At 43.3% G+C, this 21,328-nt stretch overlaps 1 protein-coding gene across 1 annotated transcript in view; it reads right to left on the bottom strand.

Moving 5' to 3' along the window:
* Window positions 1-213: 213 nt before the first annotated feature.
* Window positions 214-21,328, bottom strand: part of LOC137546608 (arf-GAP with SH3 domain, ANK repeat and PH domain-containing protein 3-like) — a 110,558-nt gene continuing 89,443 nt past the window's right edge. Inside the window, exons 20-25 of the mRNA XM_068269269.1 lie at window positions 13,074-13,141; window positions 11,721-11,822; window positions 10,588-10,783; window positions 9,195-9,369; window positions 6,772-6,893; window positions 214-1,673 (exon numbers count right to left, since the gene is read on the bottom strand). Coding sequence (XP_068125370.1) covers window positions 1,609-1,673; window positions 6,772-6,893; window positions 9,195-9,369; window positions 10,588-10,783; window positions 11,721-11,822; window positions 13,074-13,141 — 728 coding nt within the window. The 3' untranslated portion in view covers window positions 214-1,608. The remainder of the gene's footprint in view (window positions 1,674-6,771; window positions 6,894-9,194; window positions 9,370-10,587; window positions 10,784-11,720; window positions 11,823-13,073; window positions 13,142-21,328) is intronic.

Genomic DNA, 21,328 nt, shown 5'->3' with positions numbered 1-21,328 from the left:
CACTAAATCTGGGATCCCACTATCCCAAATGCAAAGATAAACCATATATAGACAAAAAGGTTGCGCTGGGGATATTCAATATACAGACTGTTTCAGATTGCTTGATCCTCATCAGTGCATGGCATGGATTAATTAGTTAGTCTAAATGAATCCATACCATGCACTGATGAGGATCAAGCAATCTGAAACAGTCTGTATATTGAATATCCCCAGCACAATCTTTTTGTCTATATAAAATGTAACATGTGTACGAACCTTTAGACAAATCTGTCAAATTAGGAGAGAGATCATGACCTTTATAGTCACCCTAAATTACTTGCTCCAGCTGACACTATATTAATCTAGAGATATATAATAGGTCACGGTAAAGTCTACAAGTAATCCAATAACGGCTCATCTACAAAGAAAAATGAGTTCATGTGGCAAGAAGTACTTATAACTGCTCAAGGTCAATTGCAACTGCAAGAGGGTGGAGGGCAGTGGGTGACCAAAAACAGGGTCTTGCTAGATCAAGTTATGGACATCTCAACATAGCCATGGCTACCAGTGGCGTAGCTAAGGAGCTGTGGGCCCTGATGCAAGTTTTACAATGGGGCCCCCCCATGCACTCTATACATAACAATTGATACGCGCACCAAAACCTGCCAATGGCAACTACAGTGTCAAAGGTGCAAGAAGGGGATGGGGAGCAGTTTGTTAATGATTACCACTATTGAAAGTATCTATAGAAGTGATTATTATGAGCACAGGACCAATAGAGAGCTAATACTGTAGTTGAGGGAGGGCCCTTCGGGGCCCCTCTGGCCCAAGGGCCCCAATGCGGTCGCAACCTCTGCAACCCCCATTGCTACGCCCCTGATGGCCACTTCTACATCTCCACACAGGTGGCTGTAATGAGTTAATGGGGATCCAGCTGCTTATTAGGTTAGTAAGTCTGTGTTTATGTCTAACCGAGACATACAGGGATAACTGTACTAATGCTGTGAGAATGTCTTTTATTACAGTAATGGCACTTTCTTCTCTCAGTGCTCTCACTAATGTACATGTTGGTATGGGACCAGTGATCCAGGCTATGGATGACCGTATTAATGGCAGGGCAGAATGCGTCTGTGGGTGCTTTTACATCTGTAGTCAGTATAATAACAGCATAACAAGAGGAAACAGATACAACAGTAAACATACAGTATACAAAAATAAAATAAAACAGCACACAGCTCCAAATTCCTATGTGCTAAACCATATTCAGCAAAGTTACTATAAAGGGTTATTACCATTCATTGAACAGTCTGGACCGTAATATAAGCTTCCCTTCCCTTGACAAGTAAAAAATACAATAAAAGAATACTAATAGAATCATTACCAGTCATATAGGAATGAAAGGACTTGTTGTATTTCTGCCTTCTGGACAGAAAACAACACAAACATGTAACATCTGAAACAGATCATGAACTGGCTCGTGTTTTCATTTTTCGATCTGTCTGGATGCTTTCCCGATTATTCAGAATCTCAAACTGCGCCCTGTATAAATAAAGGAAGATGGGAATCTATTCCGATATTGATGCTGTACTCTCCCCTGGAGCAGACCATTCCATGCGTGTCAATGTGTTATCACTGTGGGGAATGTGAGGGCTGCTGATTATCATCACGATGAGACCTGCCTCTGGAAATTCCACCTGAAATCAAAAGACACAACAATTAACTGCTCACGTTCACTGAAGAAATCAGCAAACACGTCCCGATTCATTCCATTTATTCTTGTAGAGTAAACAGAGCCCATCTGACATAACAGATACCTTGTCTGAAGTGAGCCTAAACTGATAAAAGAACCAATTGTATTTATAGAACTAATTGTAAAATTGAATGAAAGTCTGAAATCCTTATCAGTGAATCATTGGAAGGTGAGCCCACACATCTTCCTTTTAATCAGTTTTCAATTGTTGTATTAATTTTTGGTGCCTCCTGTTGTTTTATCCTTCATAGTTTCACCCCTGTGGTGGTGGTGGTGGTGGTGGGGGGGGGGGGACCAAGGCCAAGTGGGGCGGTACTTCCCCACATGCCATCAAAAGTGGTTGCCTGATTCTGCAACCCACACTTGTGCGTATAATGCTATCTATATTTTTGCTATTATTTGACCAGAGACATACTATACAATATCAGGTTCCCAGTGTCCCTGTGGTTTTTTTTTTTGTTTGTTTTGTACCCAGTAACTGTAAACAGGACTTTACCGGAACTTCATATTCTGATTTTGATTCTAAGGGTTAAGATTCTAGGCTTGAAGATGCAGTTGTCACCGGCATCTTCTTCTGCTCTCTGTTTATTAAGCTCCATACAGATACAGGTTAGTAAGTTTCTAATCTCTTTCCTGCAGGCAGGAGGGTTTGCAAGAGAAAACTGGGCTACTGCCCCACGTGTCCTGAAGAGGCGTGGTTACACATGAAACAGCTGTAGACATAGGGGCTTTCGTCTGTACCTGTGCTTTGTGGCCTTAATAAAAGAAGATTGATTGAGGAGTGCCGGAGTCTGTCAATTTTTTCAGCCATACTACTGTTCAACTTTATCTGATTGCAGAGAAACTGTGATTTATAACCCTGAGTTATTAACCTTAAAGAGGAGCTGTTAGGTATAGGGTCTCAGAGAAAAAATACACATATATCAGTAGCTAAATACAGTGGTGTGAAAAACTATTTGCCCCCTTCCTGATTTCTTATTCTTTTGCATGTTTGTCACACTTAAATGTTTCTGCTCATCAAAAACCGTTAACTATTAGTCAATGATAACATAATTGAACACAAAATGCAGTTTTAAATAATGGTTTTTATTATTTAGTAAGAAAAAAAACTCAAAACCTACATGGAGCTGTGTGAAAAAGAAATTGCCCCCTGAACCTAATAACTGGTTGGGCCACCCTTAGCAGCAATAATTGCAATCAAGCATTTGCAATAACTTGCAACGAGTCTTTTACAGCGCTCTGGAGGAATTTTGGCCCACTCATCTTTGCAGAATTGTTGTAATTCAGCTTTATTTGAGGGTTTTCTAGCATGACCCGCCTTTTTAAGGTCATGCCACAACATCTCAATAGGATTCAGGTCAGGACTTTGACTAGGCCACTCCAAAGTCTTCATTTTGTTTTTCTTCAGCCATTCAGAGGTGGATTTGCTGGTATGTTTTGGGTCATTGTCCTGCTGCAGCACCCAAGATCGCTTCAGCTTGAGTTGACAAACAGATGGCCGGACATTCTCCTTCAGGATTTTTTGGTAGACAGTAGAATTCATGGTTTCGTCTATCACAGCAAGCCTTCCAGGTCCTGAAGCAGCAAAACAACCCCAGACCATCACACCACCACCACCATATTTTACTGTTGGTATGATGTTCTTTTGCTGAAATGCTGTGTTACTTCTACGCCAGATGTAACGGGACACGCACCTTCCAAAAACTTCAACTTTTTGACTCGTCGGTCCATAAGGTATTTTCCCAAAAGTCTTGGCAATCATTGAGATGTTTTTTAGCAAAATTGAGACGAGCCTTGATGTTCTTTTTGCTTAAAAGTGGTTTGCACCTTGGATATCTGCCATGCAGGCCGTTTTTGCCCAGTCTCTTTCTTATGGTGGAGTCGTGAACACTGACCTTAATTGAGGCAAGTGAGGCCTGCAGTACTTTAGATGTTGTCCTGGGGTCTTTTGTGGCCTGTCGGATGAGTTTTCTCTGCGCTCTTGGGGTAATATTGGTCAGCCAGCCACTCCTGGGAAGGTTCATCACTGTTCCATGTTTTTGCCATTTGTGGATAATGGCTCTCAGTGTGGTTCGCTGGAGTCCCAAAGCTTTAGAAATGGCTTTATAACCTTTACCAGACTGATAGATCTCAATTACAGTACTTTTGTTCTCATTTGTTCCTGAATTTCTTTGGATCTTGGCATGATGTCTAGCTTTTGAGGTGCTTTTGGTCTACTTCTCTGTGTCAGATAGCTCCTATTTAAGTGATTTCTCGATTGAAACAGGTGTGTCAGTAATCAGGCCTGGGGGTGACTACAGAAATTGAACTCAGGTGTGATAAACCACAGTTAAGTTATTTTTTAACAAGGGGGGCAATTTCTTTTTCACACAGGGCCATATAGATTTGGAGGGTTTTTTCTCACTAAATAATAAAAACGATCATTTAAAACTGCATTTTGTGTTCAATTATGTTATCTTTGACTAATAGTTAACGGTTTTTGATGAGCAGAAACATTTAAGTGTGACAAACATGCAAAAGAATAAAAAATCAGGAAGGGGGCAAATAGTTTTTCACACCACTGTATTGGCTGTACTTACATTACATATGCATTTCACTGTCCACGTTTGGATTTCACTGAATTTTTATATAGTATTTGCAGAGATTGATACTCCTGACAGCTTTGTCTGTCTTGTATGAAGCCAATTGTGATGTAATATCCTCCCTTTCCTTGCTTCCTGATGGTTCGACTCACAAAAAAGATCAGGATCAAAGATCCTAATGGTTCATGATCCGGACAACACTACTGTGCAGTGAATATTAATTAGCCATGTGGCTAGGAACAATAGCGGACTCATGCAGTATACTCTAACGGAACATGTGCCCTGTGAACAGCACATTGATTTTTCAGTGTTGTGAGCTGGACTGCAAGATACAAGCTGCTGTAACATGAGCCTGTAACTTCTCACTGTGAAAGAGCAGCCTTAGGGCGGGATAGGGAAATGAAGGGGAGGACCAAGGGAGTTCAGTGGGGAGAAGAAGCAGCCCCAGAATGCTTTGCAGTATCTGTTATGCGGCCTGCCGGCCTCCTTAGGAGCTTGGAAATATAGAGGCTTGCTGTTCAGCAAGCATCAAAGTAAGAGAGATTTTTAACTTCAGTATTGCCTTTTTGGCTTCCTTCTAAACTGTTTAACACAGGAGAATAGAGGTTTAAATTAGCTTTTGCAGCTTGACAGTTACTCTTTAACAATAAAAATGTAAAAGAGAACAGAGTCTTCAGATAAATACAGCACATGATACTCTCATCATAGTACATGTCACTTAGGACCCATTTCCACTAGAGCCAAATGTGGCCTATATCTGTGCTGTATCGGCAGCGTTTCCCTGTAGGTGAGTCGGGCGGGGAACCACTACCACCAATACATTCCATTGCTTGCGGTCCAAATCCCACTGTGGTGCCATTCTTGATGGTACGCTGCAGATTTCTGCAGCACGCATCTGAATCCTTAGCCATGCATGGCATAGCTATACGATCAGCATGTGTGCTCGCATCACTACAAGTGCAGGTGTGCGTCCTGCAAGACTCACGCTGGCTAGTGGAAACATTGTAAAGCCATAATACACTATTAGACATTTTCAACAGACAACACATTAGGGCAGTCTTTCTCAACCTTTTTACCCAGGAGGAAGCCTTTAAATCATTTTTGGATCCCAAGGGAAGGTCTTTAAAAGTAGATGTTGCTGTTCACTGTAACAGCCTTATTGTTTAGCCCCACTCATGTTTCTAATTACAGTGTTTCCTATTCTACTAGCGTATGTTAGTGTTTCTTTCTATAGACCCCCACAATTATAGTGCTCTTCTATAACAGTACTCTTTATTACACTACACATTATTATAGTGCTGCCCTACTATTATATTGATGTAATGTGCTCTTAATTGTTCTGAACTCTAATGTAATTCTTCTTTAAACAGAACGCTCTATTATAGTGTGCTCTATTATACTCCACCACTCACTCCCGCCACATTTGGGGGCGAACATACAATGAGTGAAGCGGGCACAGAGGAGCAAAAAAGGTACTTTTGAAACGCTCTCAGTCCGCTACTGATGGGTGAGGATAAAATGCCAGGAAACCCTGCACATCCTCAAGAAACCCTGGGGTTCCAGGAAACCCTGGTTGAGAAAGCCTGCAATAAGGTGTGTATTCACTGAGCATCATTAAGCTGCACATGTGCACACAGCACATACACAGTTTGGAGGGCAATACGTAAACTAAGTAATAAGCAAATTGATATTGCTCCATGTGTAATACTGAATAGTTAACTGCAGTATCCAGGCATATGACCAGTACTGATCAGATATTCGCCTTTTATCTGATCTAAAGGCTGACCTATAAATATATGCAGGGCCGGAGCTACCATAGGAAAAAATGGGCAATTGCCCCAGGGCCCCAGAGCCTGTAGGGGCCCCCAAGGTGTCCCTCCCCATCTTAACTGTTGCTCCCCAGGGACTCTGCAGAGTCTGTTAAGTTTGGAGGTGATTGGGGGAGGGTCAGCAGCCAGCTCAGGGGCCCAGGAAAGAGATTTGGCTGCAACAAAGGGCCTCTATTGACGCTTTTTGGTCAGGGGTGTCTGTTGGGGGGCCCCCAGGCTAATCTTGCCCTAGGGCCCAATTGTTACTTGAACCGGCCCTGAATGTATGATGGCTTTAATTCTCAGAAGTGAATTCCCTTCTGTTCTCTTCAAACCCTTCTGTCCCATCCCCATTGACTGTTTGCCTGTATACAAAGTCCTATTCACAAGGTAATTATGTATAAAGACTCAAATGTGATCAGGACAAAAGAGTACTATGTACACAAGACATAACACTGGATGAATCTAGAGAGGCACTGCCCTAAAGCTACATATACACAGTAGATATTTGTCATTGCTGGTAATAGTTTGCCATTATCTTGGACAAAAATCAAGCAAAAGTGCACCTGCTCCACAACATGGTTTAGTGATCTGTCATGAAAGAAATCTCATTGGTTGCTATAAGCTTAACATTCCTCTATGTCTGTCACACCTGTGAAATTCTCCAGAGCACTGGGAGTGGATGATGACCATAGCAGAGGAGGCCTTCCTTGTGCTGAACTATCCACATTTTGGGAACATCTGACCCTCCTGTAAGACTTCACTCCATCTGTGCTATAAAAGGAAGAATATGATGTCAATCTCCAGGGTAATTCTAGGGTGATTACTCTCATTTATTTAACCTCAGTCTGACGCAGTTTGGGAGTGTCCTGGGCTCTTTTCTATTGCCATGTGTTTTCCTCTTTCCATTCAGTCTATGTTTACCAAGGCTATTCACCACATAATGATTCATAATCAGGCTCTGAGGATTTATCACTCTCAGGTGAAGAGGAAAAAATTTGCATGAAATCTCCCAGCCTGATACCGAGTGCAGAATGCAATGGCACACAGAGTACAGCTGTGCCCCAGCAATGTCACTTTAGGATGCATTCACACTATGCACTTGGTGGTGTGTCGGAATAATGTGGCCAAGCTGGACAAAGCACACATTATGCCCATATGGCAATGAGGTACTGTGCCTTGCTAGTTTTGAAATCCCTTGCGATGGACCACATGCACATCACAAAAGATTTCATGTGAACTTCACCCTGACTGTGATAACAATTTAAACTGGAACTGTGCTAAAAATTTGCATTTCAATTACAGTACATTTTATGTGTAGGGCATACTTTTCCTTCCTATAATGCCTTTACTAATGTACAGTATTTCTCTCCATGCTTGTGAGATGCCAGCTCTATTGCTGGTGTCTCAGATGACAGTAAAATGAGATGCATGTGTGAGATTAGACACCAATTGAAATGCGTGGAGCTGCCGCCACAGTGCAGGCTGCCCCAGGGAAAGACATTTTAGATGGGGGTAAAGTGATGGGGCTAAGTTGGTTGTCCTGATATCTACCTCCATTACCACCGCACACCCAAACCAGCCACTTTCAAGCAACATCTTCCTGTCTGGAGCAATCAATCGAAATTATGATTGGGCAGCCATGTTATGGCATCGATCTCTGACAGATTGTATCATAATGATTGAGTCCGCCAGGGAAAATTGGCAAGTGTATGGGCAACTTTACTTTCAGCATCTCTGCTTTATTCATAGTGTCTGATTTCTACCAATGCACATGGTTGCAAGAATAACATCAGCTGAGGGTGCACCACCTTTCAAGGAGTGATCTCAATGTGCTAAGGAGAAATGGCGGGGATAGCACTGGCTCCAGATTGTAGCTAAGAGGATGAAGGCACTTCTAAAAGTTGCCCAACAAATAATTGTAGCTTCTAAGTTTGCATCCTTGCATTAAAGAGAACCTAAACTGAGAAGGATATGGATTTTTTCTTTTAAAATACCAGTTGCCTGACTCTCCTGCTGCTGGTCCTGTGTCTCTATTACTTTTAACCACTGCCCCCGAACAAGCACGCAGATCAGGTACTCTGACTGAAGTCAGACCAGATTAGCTGCATGCTTGTTTCAGGTGTGTGATTCAGCCACTACTGCACCATAGAGATCAGAAGAACTGCTAGGCAACTGGTATTGTTTAATAGGAAACATCCATATCCCTCTCAGTTAAGGTTCCCTTTAAAGTGAACCAGAGACTAAGCACCCTCATGTATTTTACCATATAGATCAGTGGGAACATTAGAGAAAACACCTACCCTGCTTTCTGTTTCATTCTGCACTGCACAGCTTGTTTCTTATCAGACCTGATAAAATCCCCGACTGAGCATTCAGTCTGGCTTTGCTATAATGACTCAGCTATAATGATTCCTGAGCAGAGCCAGAAGGGGGCAGGCTTGGACTTGAAAAGACATGAGAGAACACAGACTGAGCTATAAATATTCCTGAGCAAAGCCAGACTGAATGCTCAGTCCGGGATTTTATCAGGGCTGATTAGAAGCAAGCTGTGCAGTGCAGAATGAAACAGAAAGCAGGGTAGGTGTTTTCTCTAATGTTCCCACTGATCTATATGGTAAAATACATGAGGGTGCTTCGTCTCTGGTTCCCTTTAAGAACGCATTTTCTACTGTAAAGCATGGCTGGTGCAATGCAGTCTAATCTATTCTTCAACCTACTATGTAAAGCTGTCACATGTGACTCACCAAATTCATTCAAGGGAGATGGAAAAGAGCTGTAATGAACACGAGGAAGCACATATGACCCATGAAACAGGTGTTCTGTCCACTACTTTGCTTCTATGCACTGTATAAGTTCATGTAGCAACCTGAGTGCTATAAGTATTAGCCTTGTTCAGTTTTGTGTTTAATGTGATAAAATGCTTTGGGATGCGGGAAACCTGCTGTTATGCAAAGTCTAATCATTGGTTTTATAATCATTGGGGTTGCACATACGTATAAGAAGCCAGTAAATGTGGACTACAGCCTAAGAATTCAATTAAAACAAAAGAAGCTTTATTAAGATAATTCTCACCTCAGTTGTGTGTGGCTTTGGCTATGATCAGCAGTGAAGCGGGCAGGTTCAGATGCTCGTCTCTGCAGCCCAGCATCAGATACTCCTTCCCAATCCTCTCCAGGAGGGGAGCATGAGTAAGTACTAAGTGGTCTCTCCAGACTGCCAGTTACATGGAAAGTACCTTCATGGCCTTCTAAATAGGGGGAGAAATGAACTGTGTGAATTGATACAGTAGACTCTACCAGTATCAAGTGAATCTGTGACCTTCTCTAGCAATAGACTCTAAAGTTGGCCATACACTTATAGATTTACAGCAGATTCGACCATCAGATAGATTTCTGTCAGATTCCTGTCAAGTCAAATCTCACAGGAATCTATCTGATGTGTGCCACACACTAGGAACAGATTTCCAATAGATTTTAGAATGAAATCACCTCTGACCACCTGACGTGTTAGAAGCAATTGTTACAAATTGGTACCATGTCATGAGTAACAGGAAGTTAATGGTCATTTTTATGTATGGAATACATGTAGCAAGAGACCATATTTTACAAGAGAATGGAAGGAACTGTGAAAGTACGTTTCTCTCAATAAAAGCTTATAAGTACAAAACTTGGTGTTAGTTCAGATACAAAGAAGTGACTCCAAGCACTATCTGTTATTTCTAAAAGTACCACAGGGCCCCTAATCAGAGTACACGGCCACAATCTAATCAAATGAGGTAAAGTATTACACATAACACAGTGTTTCTCAAACCTGTCCTCGTGACTCCCCAGCCGTGCGTTTTGCAGGCAACCTCATTTATGCACAGGTGGAGTAATTAGTGCCTCAACTAGGTGAATTGCATGTAGCTGAGGCTGAGAAACACTGCAGTAACAGATCAATTTCTTATTGTGAAGTGATCAATTGCTTACCTGCCATCTTCAAAGGTCAAATCCCCCTCCCTTGGACATACAGCCAACCCCTCTTTGTGTCCCTTTCTACACCCTCTAGATTGTAAGCCTATTTGGCAGGGCCCTCTTACCTATGCGCTTTTCTCTGCCACCATATGGACTCAGTGACTTGTCTGCTATATTTATCCCTATGTTGCAATCTGCACACTATTGTTTATTGCTACATCACTATTTTGTGTACCATTGTTTAACGCTGGAATGTCCCCGTGTGACATTGTCTAATGTTGTAATGTTTCCACTATCCATTGTACAGGGCTGCATAACATGTCAATGCTTAATAAATAAGGATTATTAATAATAATAATAATAATAAAATCTATTTGTTCACTTGAGCCATGAATGGAAGCCTTTATCAATGACACTTTCCACTAACTCTCTTTAGTCATTCAGTCCATTATAGGCAGGCCATTATAAGCTGTTGAATACAGTAGGTAAAAAAACAAGTGGATTTTACTTACTGCGACTGTGTGTTTTGGCTGGTAGAGGAGGAGGATTCTCCACACTATGAGATCTCTGCGACAGTGAAGCTCTTGCAGGCATAACAAATGTCTCATAAGTCCTATTGCTGATGTCCAGTCCCAGTGAACTTTTTCTAGAATATGCTCTGACTGAAGTCGGTAGCAGAGAGTTCTGGGATAGCGATAATGGACTCAGCTATGAGGAAAGGAAGGCTTGTGAGAATGGAGCCACTCATATACAGCATGGGCAGAAAACATCTCTAAAACTCAGACTAGGTTCACCGTGCACATAAAATCAGACAACAAAGGCCAACAGATAAATAGACATGTCTACAGGTTTTCTGTTATCTATAGGATCCATTCAGACTTGTCAGTTTTCAACATATCCATTGTCTCTGTTGAGGTAGCAGAACTAAAATCCCATCTTCCATGATTTTTATGAACCGAATAGGGAAAACGGACATGTCAAAAATAGCAAAATTCCACCGCAGACTCTTCATAGTAAATCAGACCTCTAACCACTTTGGTCAAAATAAAAAAGGGTACTTAATGGAGACCACCGCACAGAAGCCACTACAAGGGGGCACAGTACAGAGGCCACTATAAGGGGCACACGGCAAGAGACACAACAGAGGGGGCACTAATAGGTGCGACAGCATAAGGAGTGGTATATATGAAGGCACTGTGAGGGGGGCACTATAGAGGGTAGTACAATGGGGGACACATAGAATGGGGATATGTAATAGGGGCGCAATAATAGAGAGGATGCAATGGAAAGGGAACATGGGACTGTTACAATAATAGTATTCAGCTACATCTTACAACCACAGCATCCTTTGTGACCATGCCCTATACATAATAAAATAACCAACCACTCTCCTTATTAACTCTGTTCTTTTCTGTTTTTAGCATTAAAAGGGTATTTTTCTTTATTGATTAAAGAAAGCTGTAAAAAGAGGGATATGGAGGCTGCCATATTTATTTTCTTTTAAACAATACCAGTTACCCGGAACTCCAGACCCAGGTAACCTACCTCTATGCATCTTGGAGAAAACCAAAGCTCATTACAAACATGGTGGGAGCTGAACCTAGGATTCTAGCACTACAAGGCAAGTATGTTTACTTCAGCTTACCTTATCTGTTTCATCATCATCACTAATGCTTGCCTCCTCCTCTGGTTGGAACCAATCGAAATCCAGTTCAGAATTAAAAATTCCTTCTCTGGCTTTTTCCAGCTGTAACCAGTTAAAAACAAATTATGTTAAAGTGTAAAAGTATAATCATTGAGCTGGAGCTGTCTAGTCTTATAATATGTAAGATATATCTAAAGTCTTGTACACATGCTGGATGAAGCTCAGCCAAGAAGGCTAATAACCACTGCCTCTGCCGAGAATCTAGTGTGTGTATAGTTGCACGCGATGCCCCCTGGCACTTCAGCCAACGATCAGCCTGGCAGATTAATTCGGCCAAGCGCCGACCGAGAGCATTGCTCTCTGAATTCACTACCCTCTGCCACTTGACGTAACTCCCTCTCCATTAGCCCCCCTCCCTCTGCATAAAAACAGCATATGTTGCTAGCTCTCAGGCTAGCGATGCATCTGTGCAGTGTCAGCCCTGCAATGTCGCCTAAGGTATTGAGTCCTGATCCCTGCTGCGTGGCATGCATCGTACGTGAGAATGTTGCTTTACTCTTTATAGTTTTAATGTTCTGTTGGCATTGGGGATGAAGCTTTATGTTCCTAAGAATCCAGAGACAGAGCTAGGACTCCAGCACAGCTTCCTTTTCTGTGGGTCCTGCACTCCCGCTCACTAACATTACACAGCACACACTAGCACTAGTTTCTGGGAACTCCGGACTGGCACAAATAGAAGCAGTGCTGCATTCCTAGCTCCATCTCATCATGTAGCCAAGCATAAACCATCAGCCTCTATCACCTACAGAAAATGAACAGCTGCAGTGTAATCGCTGGATTAGTCCAACTGTGCAAAATTAATACCAAGCTCCACCTCTGATTCGCTAATTATTCCTGCAGCTGCACGAGGTGTGTCACAAGGCTGCAGATTTCAGGCTGGCAAGGAAGTGCTATTCACCTTTAGTCTGTATCAGAATTCCCAGCTAGATGAGAACTGAAATGTGAGAGTACTTTTTAATCATGTTTGATTTCAAAATGTCTGGCAGAGCATTGTAACAATATTCAGTTACAGTGGAGTTTCACTTTAATAATAAACAAGGAGCAGCCATCTGTAGATGGTGAAAAGTAGCATCACATGATGCCATGATATACTGCTTGAAGACATTGGCAGAGTGATACCTCCCCAGCAGATCCACTTCTGTCCAACTGTAATGCCAGTCCAATGATAATAACGTGTCGCTGACTGAGTATCCCAGATGAAGCACAAATAAATTATCTTTCAATGTAGCCAGGTGGAACAACCTACCATTATCTGTCCACTATTTACACGTAATGTTTACCATGACAACTTACCAGTTCTTCACATTCTACATGTTTCAGGCTTTTAACTAGCATCAGAGGAGTTACTCCTCCATGGGTCACTGCCAAAGGAAAAAAAGGACCAGGTTCAGTTATAATGACTAAACATCTTCTTACTTCTACTGACATTCCCCTCACTAATTCAAACACACAGTTACAACACCAATTCTCAAGGGACCCTTGCTGGACCCATAAATCATCTCTAACCACTTACCTGCCTCTCTCATTCTGCTCTCATCCAATTGCTTCAACAACATGTTCATGTAAATCTGGTTTACGACCTTCCTTCTAACTCTTTTCCCCTTTAGTTTGATTCCTTCCTGACCATTCCAGTGAAGATCTACAAACTGCCGAATCCAAAACCCAGAACTCTGATGTCATCCTTCTTGAGTTGTCTTTAGCATTTAACAATGTTAATTACCCTAAAGTGAATTTTGTCCTCTATAACTACCTGTGGGCCCCTATTCAGTTAACGTTTCTCATAAAACAAGAAAGAACGGGAGTCGAGACTTTCATGAGGGTAAGATCCCCAATTAAATATGGGCTTAATTATGAGAATTGATCCTTGTATTACTGATTCACATTGGCCTTGATTAATAAAAGGCTGTGCGTTAAAAAAAATCTGATTGTTAATGGGAAGGTCCGAGCAATGTAAAAATAAAAAATCCACTTACCTGGGGCTTCTTCCAGCCCCCTGCACCTGTCCTGTGGGCTCACCGCAGCTCCGGTGGCTCCCGGTCCCATCTGGTGGCAAAGCCGACCTCGCCTTGCTCACTGGTTGCGCTGTCATCCGGACAGTACTGTGCAGGCAGCCACTCCCGAATGCGATGTGGGCTTCTTGCGCCAGAGGGAAACCCGGACCACCAGCGTGGAGCGGAGCTGCGGCGAGGGCACACAACGGCTAGCCTGGGGCTGGAGGAAGCCTCAGGTAAGTGGTTTTTTTTAATTTTTATAGTGCTCGGATGTATCCTTTAAAATATTGCATTGGGTATTTTAAACTCTTGTTTTCTAATTCATAAACATTTTCACAGGTGCGGTAGAAGTTCGGTAATTTACTGACTTCAGTTGACAAAAACCTGTTCGGTAACAGCAGAGCAGTGTGGAGTTGTATCTGTGTTGTTACTTGCTGTTCCGTGCAGTAAGATTGTTACAATAGTAAGAGGCATCAACGACATCCCTTTGGAATGTACATGTTTGTTATACTGTTTGTTATACTCCCTCTACTTTTTGTGAATCTGTTCATTAGTTTTCTTAACATTTTATTTTATTGCCACAGCTAACGTTAACTGCAAGAAACATTAAGCATGCCATGCTTAGGTGATTTCTCCACTAGCTCCTCTGCATCTTCAAACAGGAACCTTTCTCCACTACCTCCTCTGCATCTTCAAACAAAAACCTAAAGGGTTAAATGTCTGAAGGGTGGCAGGGGAAACCTCTTTTGTTCCGTTCTCTCTGATCCACTGCCTGGGGGGTAGAAAAGCTTGCTAATTCTTGCTTTAAAGCCAATATGCACTAACATCAATATACTACAGCAAATTGAGATGAGCTGACATTATCCTCTCAGGAATAAGCAGCTTGAATGTATTAACAGCCTCTTACTGCTAAAGACTGATCAGCTAATCTTTATAAGCTATATCACGCAACATAATGAACTACTTAGGTGGTACCACCTTAGCTTATTTTTGCCAATAATCGGTATGACTGTGGCGTATGTACGTATGAATGAATCTTGACTTATCAAGCTGGCCAGCAAAGTGGTTCATATAGCTCCGCAGCGTTTTCATTGATTTTATCTGCCTTCCCTCCCCCTAATTTTCCTGATCCCAGATTTTTAATATATTGATAACGTATCTAATAAAGATTTTTGATATTTTTGAAAATTACACGTGAGACCATAGACAATTTTATTTTGCACGGGTAGAAAAGCTTGGCCCTTCCGAGAAGGCAACCTATCAACATCCGATCAGCTGGACTTGCAGGAGACAGAGGCTGTTGCTATTGGCTCTCTGCTCCTGTCAGTCATATTTTTTTCATAATTAGGGAAAAATGTAATATATGTGTGTGCTACATTGGTCAGATTTTTCAAATGTTACATTCAGTCAGAAAAACTGATTGTGATAGAATTGGAAAGAAATGTAAAAAATTGTATGGTGTGCGGCCACCTTAACCACTTGAGGACCACAGTCTTTCTACCCCTTAAGGACCGGCCACTTTTTTTCCATTCAGACCACTGCAGCTTTCACGGTTTATTGCTCGCTCATACAACCTACCACCTAAATGAATTTTGGCTCCTTTTCTTGTCACTAATAAAGCTTTCTTTTGGTGCTATTTGATTGCTCCTGCGATTTTTACTTTTTATTATATTCATCAAAAAAGACATGAATTTTGGCAAAAAAATGATTTTTTTAACTTTCTGTGCTGACAATTTTCAAATAAAGTAAAATTTCTGTATACATGCAGCGCGAAAAATGTGGACAAACATGTTTTTGATTAAAAAAAAACCATTCAGTGTATATTTATTGGTTTGGGTAAAAGTTATAGCGTTTACAAACTATGGTGCAAAAAGTGAATTTTGCCATTTTCGAGCATCTATGACTTTTCTGACCCCCTGTCATGTTTCATGAGGGGCTAGAATTCCAGGATAGTATAAATACCCCCCAAATGACCCCATTTTGGAAAGAAGACATCCCAAAGTATTCACTGAGAGGCATAGTGAGTTCATAGAAGATATTATTTTTTGTCACAAGTAAGCGGAAAATGACACTTTGTGACAAAAAAAAAGAAAAACAAAAATAATCCATTTCTTCTAACTTGCGACAAAAAAAATGAAATCTGCCACGGACTCACCATGCCCCTCTCTGAATACCTTGAAGTGTCTACTTTCCAAAATGGGGTCATTTGTGGGGTGTGTTTACTGTCCTCGCATTTTGGGGGGTGCTAATTTGTAAGCACCCCTGTAAAGCCTAAAGGTGCTCATTGGACTTTGGGCCCCTTAGCGCAGTTAGGCTGCAAAAAAGTGCCACACATGTGGTATTGCCGTACTCAAGAGAAGTAGTAGAATGTGTTTTGGGGTGTATTTTTACACATACCCATGCTGGGTGGGAGAAATATCTCTGTAAATGACAATTTTTTCATTTTTTTTACACACAATTGTCCATTTACAGAGTTATTTCTCCCACGCAGCATGGGTATGTGTAAAAATACACCCCAAAACACATTGTACTACTTCTCCCGAGTACGGCGATACCACATGTGTGGCACTTTTTTGCACCCTAACTGCGCTAAAGGGCCCAAAGTCCAATGAGTACCTTTAGGATTTCACAAGTCATTTTGCGGAATTTGATTTCCAGACTACTCCTCACGGTTTAGGGCCCCTAAAATGCCAGGGCAGTATAGGAACCCCACAAATGACCCCATTTTAGAAAGAAGACACCCCAAGGTATTCCGTTAGGAGTATGGTGAGTTCATAGAAGATTTTATTTTTTGTCAAAAGTTAGCGGAAAATTGATTTTTATTGTTTTTTTCACAAAGTGTCATTTTCCACTAACTTGTGACAAAAAATAAAATCTTCTATGAACTCACCATACTCCTAACGGAATACCTTGAGGTGTCTTCTTTCTAAAATGGGGTCATTTGTGGGGTTCCTATACTGCCCTGGCATTTTAGGGGCCCTAAACCGTGAGGAGTAGTCTGGAAATCAAATTCCGCAAAATGACCTGTGAAATCCTAAAGGTACTCATTGGACTTTGGGCCCTTTAGCGCAGTTAGGGTGCAAAAAAGTGCCACACATGTGGTATCGCCGTACTCGGGAGAAGTAGTACAATGTGTTTTGGGGTGTATTTTTACACATACCCATGCTGGGTGGGAGAAATAACTCTGTAAATGGACAATTGTGTGTAAAAAAATCAAAAGATTGTCATTTACAGAGGTATTTCTCCCACCCAGCATGGGTATGTGTAAAAATACACCCCAAAACACATTGTACTACTTCTCCCGAGTATGGCAATACCACATGTGTGGCACTTTTTTGCACCCTAACTGCGCTAAAGGGCCCAAAGTCCAATGAGTACCTTTAGGATTTCACAGGTCATTTTGCGAAATTTGATTTCCAGACTACTCCTCACGGTTTAGGGCCCCTAAAATGCCAGTTCAGTATAGGAACCCCACAAATGACCCCATTTTAGAAAGAAGACACCCCAAGGTATTCCGTTAGGAGTATGGTGAGTTCATAGAAGATTTTATTTTTTGTCACAAGTTAGTGGAAAATGACACTTTGTGAAAAAAACAATAAAAATCAATTTTCCGCTAACTTTTGACAAAAAATAAAATCTTCTATGAACTCACCATACTCCTAACGGAATACCTTTGGGTGTCTTCTTTCTAGAATGGGGTCATTTGTGAGGTTACTATACTGCCCTGGCATTTTAGGGTCCCTAAACCGTGAGGAGTAGTCTTGAAACCAAATGTCGCAAAATGACCTGTGAAATCCTAAAGGTACTCATTGGACTTTGGGCCCCTTAGCGTACTTAGGGTGTAAAAAAGTGCCACACATGTGGTACCGCCGTACTCAGGAGAAGTAGTATAATGTGTTTTGGGGTGTATTTTTACACATACCCATGCTAAGTGGGAGAAATATCTCTGTAAATGACAATTGTTTGATTTGTTTTACACACAATTGACCATTTACATAGAAATTTCTCCCACCCAGCATGGGTATGTGTAAAAATACACCCCAAAACACATTATACTACTTTTCCTGAGTACGGCGGTACCACATGTGTGACACTTTTTTGCAGCCTAGGTGCGCTAAGGGGCCCAACGTCCTATTCACGGGTCATTTTGAGGCATTTGTTTTCTAGACTACTCCTCGCGGTTTAGGGCCCCTAAAATGCCAGGGCAGTATAGGAACCCCACAAGTGACCCCATTTTAGAAAGAAGACACCCCAAGGTATTCCGTTAGGTGTATGGCGAGTTCATAGAAGATTTTATTTTTTGTCACAAGTTAGTGAAAAATGACACTTTGTGAAAAAAACCCAATAAAAATCAATTTCCGCTAACTTTTGACAAAAAATAAAATCTTCTATGAACTCGTCATACACCTAACAGAATACCTTGGGGTGTCTTTTTTTCTAAAATGGGGTCACTTGTGGGGTTCCTATACCGCCCTGGCATTTTACGGGCCCAAAACCGTGAGTAGTCTGGAAACCAAATGTCTCAAAATGACTGTTCAGGGGTATAAGCATCTGCAAATTTTGATGACAGGTGGTCTATGAGGGGGCAAATTTTGTGGAACCGGTCATAAGCAGGGTGGCCTTTTAGATGACAGGTTGTATTGGGCCTGATCTGATGGATAGGAGTGCTAGGGGGGTGACAGGAGGTGATTGATGGGTGTCTCAGGGGGTGGTTAGAGGGGAAAATAGATGCAATCAATGCACTGGGGAGGTGATCGGAAGGGGGTCTGAGGGGGATCTGAGGGTTTGGCCGAGTGATCAGGAGCCCACACGGGGCAAATTAGGGCCTGATCTGATGGGTAGGTGTGCTAGGGGGTGACAGGAGGTGATTGATGGGTGTCTCAAGGTGTGATTAGAGGGGGGAATAGATGCAAGCAATGCACTGGCGAGGTGATCAGGGCTGGGGTCTGAGGGCATTCTGAGGGTGTGGGCGGGTGATTGAGTGCCCTAGGGGCAGATAGGGGTCTAATCTGATAGGTAGCAGTGACAGGGGGTGATTGATGGGTAATTAGTGGGTGTTTAGGGTAGAGAACAGATGTGAACACTGCACTTGGGAGGTGATCGGACGTCGGATCTGCGGGCGATCTATTGGTGTGGGTGGGTGATCAGATTGCCCGCAAGGGGCAGGTTAGGGGCTGATTGATGGGTGGCAGTGACAGCGGGTGATTGATGGGTGGCAGTGACAGGGGGTGATTGATGGGTGATTGATAGGTGATTGACAGGTGATCAGTGGGTTATTACAGGGAAGGACAGATGTAAATAATGCCCTGGCGAATTGATAAGGGGGGGTCTGAGGGCAATCTGAGCGTGTAGGCGGGTGATTGGGTGCCCGCAAGGGGCAGATTAGGGTCTGATCTGATGGGTAACAGTGACAGGTGGTGATAGGGGGTGATTGATGGGTAATTAGTGGGTGTTTAGAGGAGAGAATAGATGGAAACACTGCGCTTGGGTGGTGATCTGATGTCGGATCTGCGGGCGATCTATTGGTGTGGGTGGGTGATCAGTTTGCCCGCAAGGGGCAGGTTAGGGGCTGATTGATGGGTGGCAGTGACAGGGGTGATTGATGGGTGGCAGTGACAGGGGGTGATTGATGGGTGATTGACAGGTGATCAGTGGGTTATTACAGGGAAGGACAGATGTAAATAATGCCCTGGCGAATTGATAAGGGGGGGTCTGAGGGCAATCTGAGCGTGTAGGCGGTTGATTGGGTGCCCGCAAGGGGCAGATTAGGGTCTGATCTGATGGGTAACAGTGACAGGTGGTGATAGGGGGTGATTGATGGGTAATTAGTGAGTGTTTAGAGGAGAGAATAGATGGAAACACTGCGCTTGGGTGGTGATCTGATGTCGGATGTGCGGGCGATCTAATGGTGTGGGTGGGTGATCAGATTGCCCGCAAGGGGCAGGTTAGGGGCTGATTGATGGGTGGCAGTGACAGGGGGTGATTGATGGGTGATAGGTGATTGGCAGGTGATTGACAGGTGATCAGTGGGTTATTACAGGGAAGAACAGATGTAATTAATGCACTGGCGAATTGATAAGGGGGGGTCAGAGGGCAATCTGAGCGTGTTGGCGGGTGATTGGGTGCCCGCAAGGGGCAGCTTAGGGTCTGATCTGATAGGTAACAGTGACAGGTGGTGATAGGGGGTGATTGATGGGTGATTGATGGGTAATTAGTGGGTGTTTAGAGAAGATAACAGATGTAAACAATACATTTGGGAGGTAATCTGACGGCGGGTTTGCGGGCGATCTAATGGTGTGGGTGGGTGATCAGATTGCCCGCAAGGGGCAGGTTAGGGGCTGATTGATGGGTGGCAGTGACAGGGGGTGATTGATGGGTGATAGGTGATTGGCAGGTGATTGACAGGTGATCAGTGGGTTATTACAGGGAAGAACAGATGTAATTAATGCACTGGCGAATTGATAAGGGGGGGTCAGAGGGCAATCTGAGCGTGTTGGCGGGTGATTGGGTGCCCGCAAGGGGCAGATTAGGGTCTGATCTGATAGGTAAAAGTGACAGGTGGTGATAGGGGGTGATTGATGGGTGATTGATGGGTAATTAGTGGGTGTTTAGAGGAGAGAATAGATGTAAACAATGGATTTGGGAGGTGATCTGATGTCGGATCTGCGGGCGATCTATTGGTGTGGGTGGGTGATCAGATTGCCCGCAAGGGGCAGGTTAGGGGCTGATTGTTGGGTGGCAGTGACAGGGGGTGATTGATGGGTGATTGATGGGTGATTGACGGGTGATTGACAGGTTATCAGGGAAGATAGATGCATACAGTACACAGGGGGGGGGGGTCTGGGGAGAATCTGAGGGGTGGGGGGGTGATCAGGAGGGGGCAGGGGGCAGGGGGGGGGATAAAAAAAAAAATAGCGTTGACAGATAGTGACAGGGAGTGATTGATGGGTTATTAGGGGGGTGATTGGGTGCAAACAGGGGTCTGGGGGGTGGGCAGGGGGGGGTCTGAGGGGTGCTGTGGGCGATCAGTGGGCGGGGGGGGGGCAGATCAGTGTGTTTGGGTGCAGACTAGGGTGGCTGCAGCCTGCCCTGGTGGTCCCTCGGACACTGGGACCACCAGGGCAGGAGGCAGCCTGTATAATACACTTTGTATACATTACAAAGTGTATTATACACTTTGTAGCGGCGATCGCGGGGTTAACATCCCGCCGGCGCTTCCGTATGGCCGGCGGGATGTTACGGCGGGTGGGCGGAGCCAGTTGCCGGGGGAAGCGCGCGTCATCAATGACGCGATCGCTCCCCCGGCATGCCTAAAGGACGCGCCGCCTGAAGGCGTATTGCGGTCCTTTAGGCGTCCACTTTGCCGCCGCCCATGGGCTGTGGGCGGTCGGCAAGTGGTTAATCCAGCAGTAAAAACATTTTAATCAGTATGAAACATTTGTCAAAACATACAGTTCCAGGCACAATCTAGTACTGTACTGTACTGCACTGGTATGAAATTGGCTACTTAATAATCTGTAGTGTATTAATCCAAACCCCAGATATATACGTTTCACA

Source organism: Hyperolius riggenbachi, chromosome 2, assembly GCF_040937935.1.
Source record: "Hyperolius riggenbachi isolate aHypRig1 chromosome 2, aHypRig1.pri, whole genome shotgun sequence".
Lineage (NCBI taxonomy): Eukaryota > Metazoa > Chordata > Amphibia > Anura > Hyperoliidae > Hyperolius > Hyperolius riggenbachi.
Note: the sequence above shows the minus strand (reverse complement) of the source record. Positions and strands in the feature narration are given on the sequence as shown.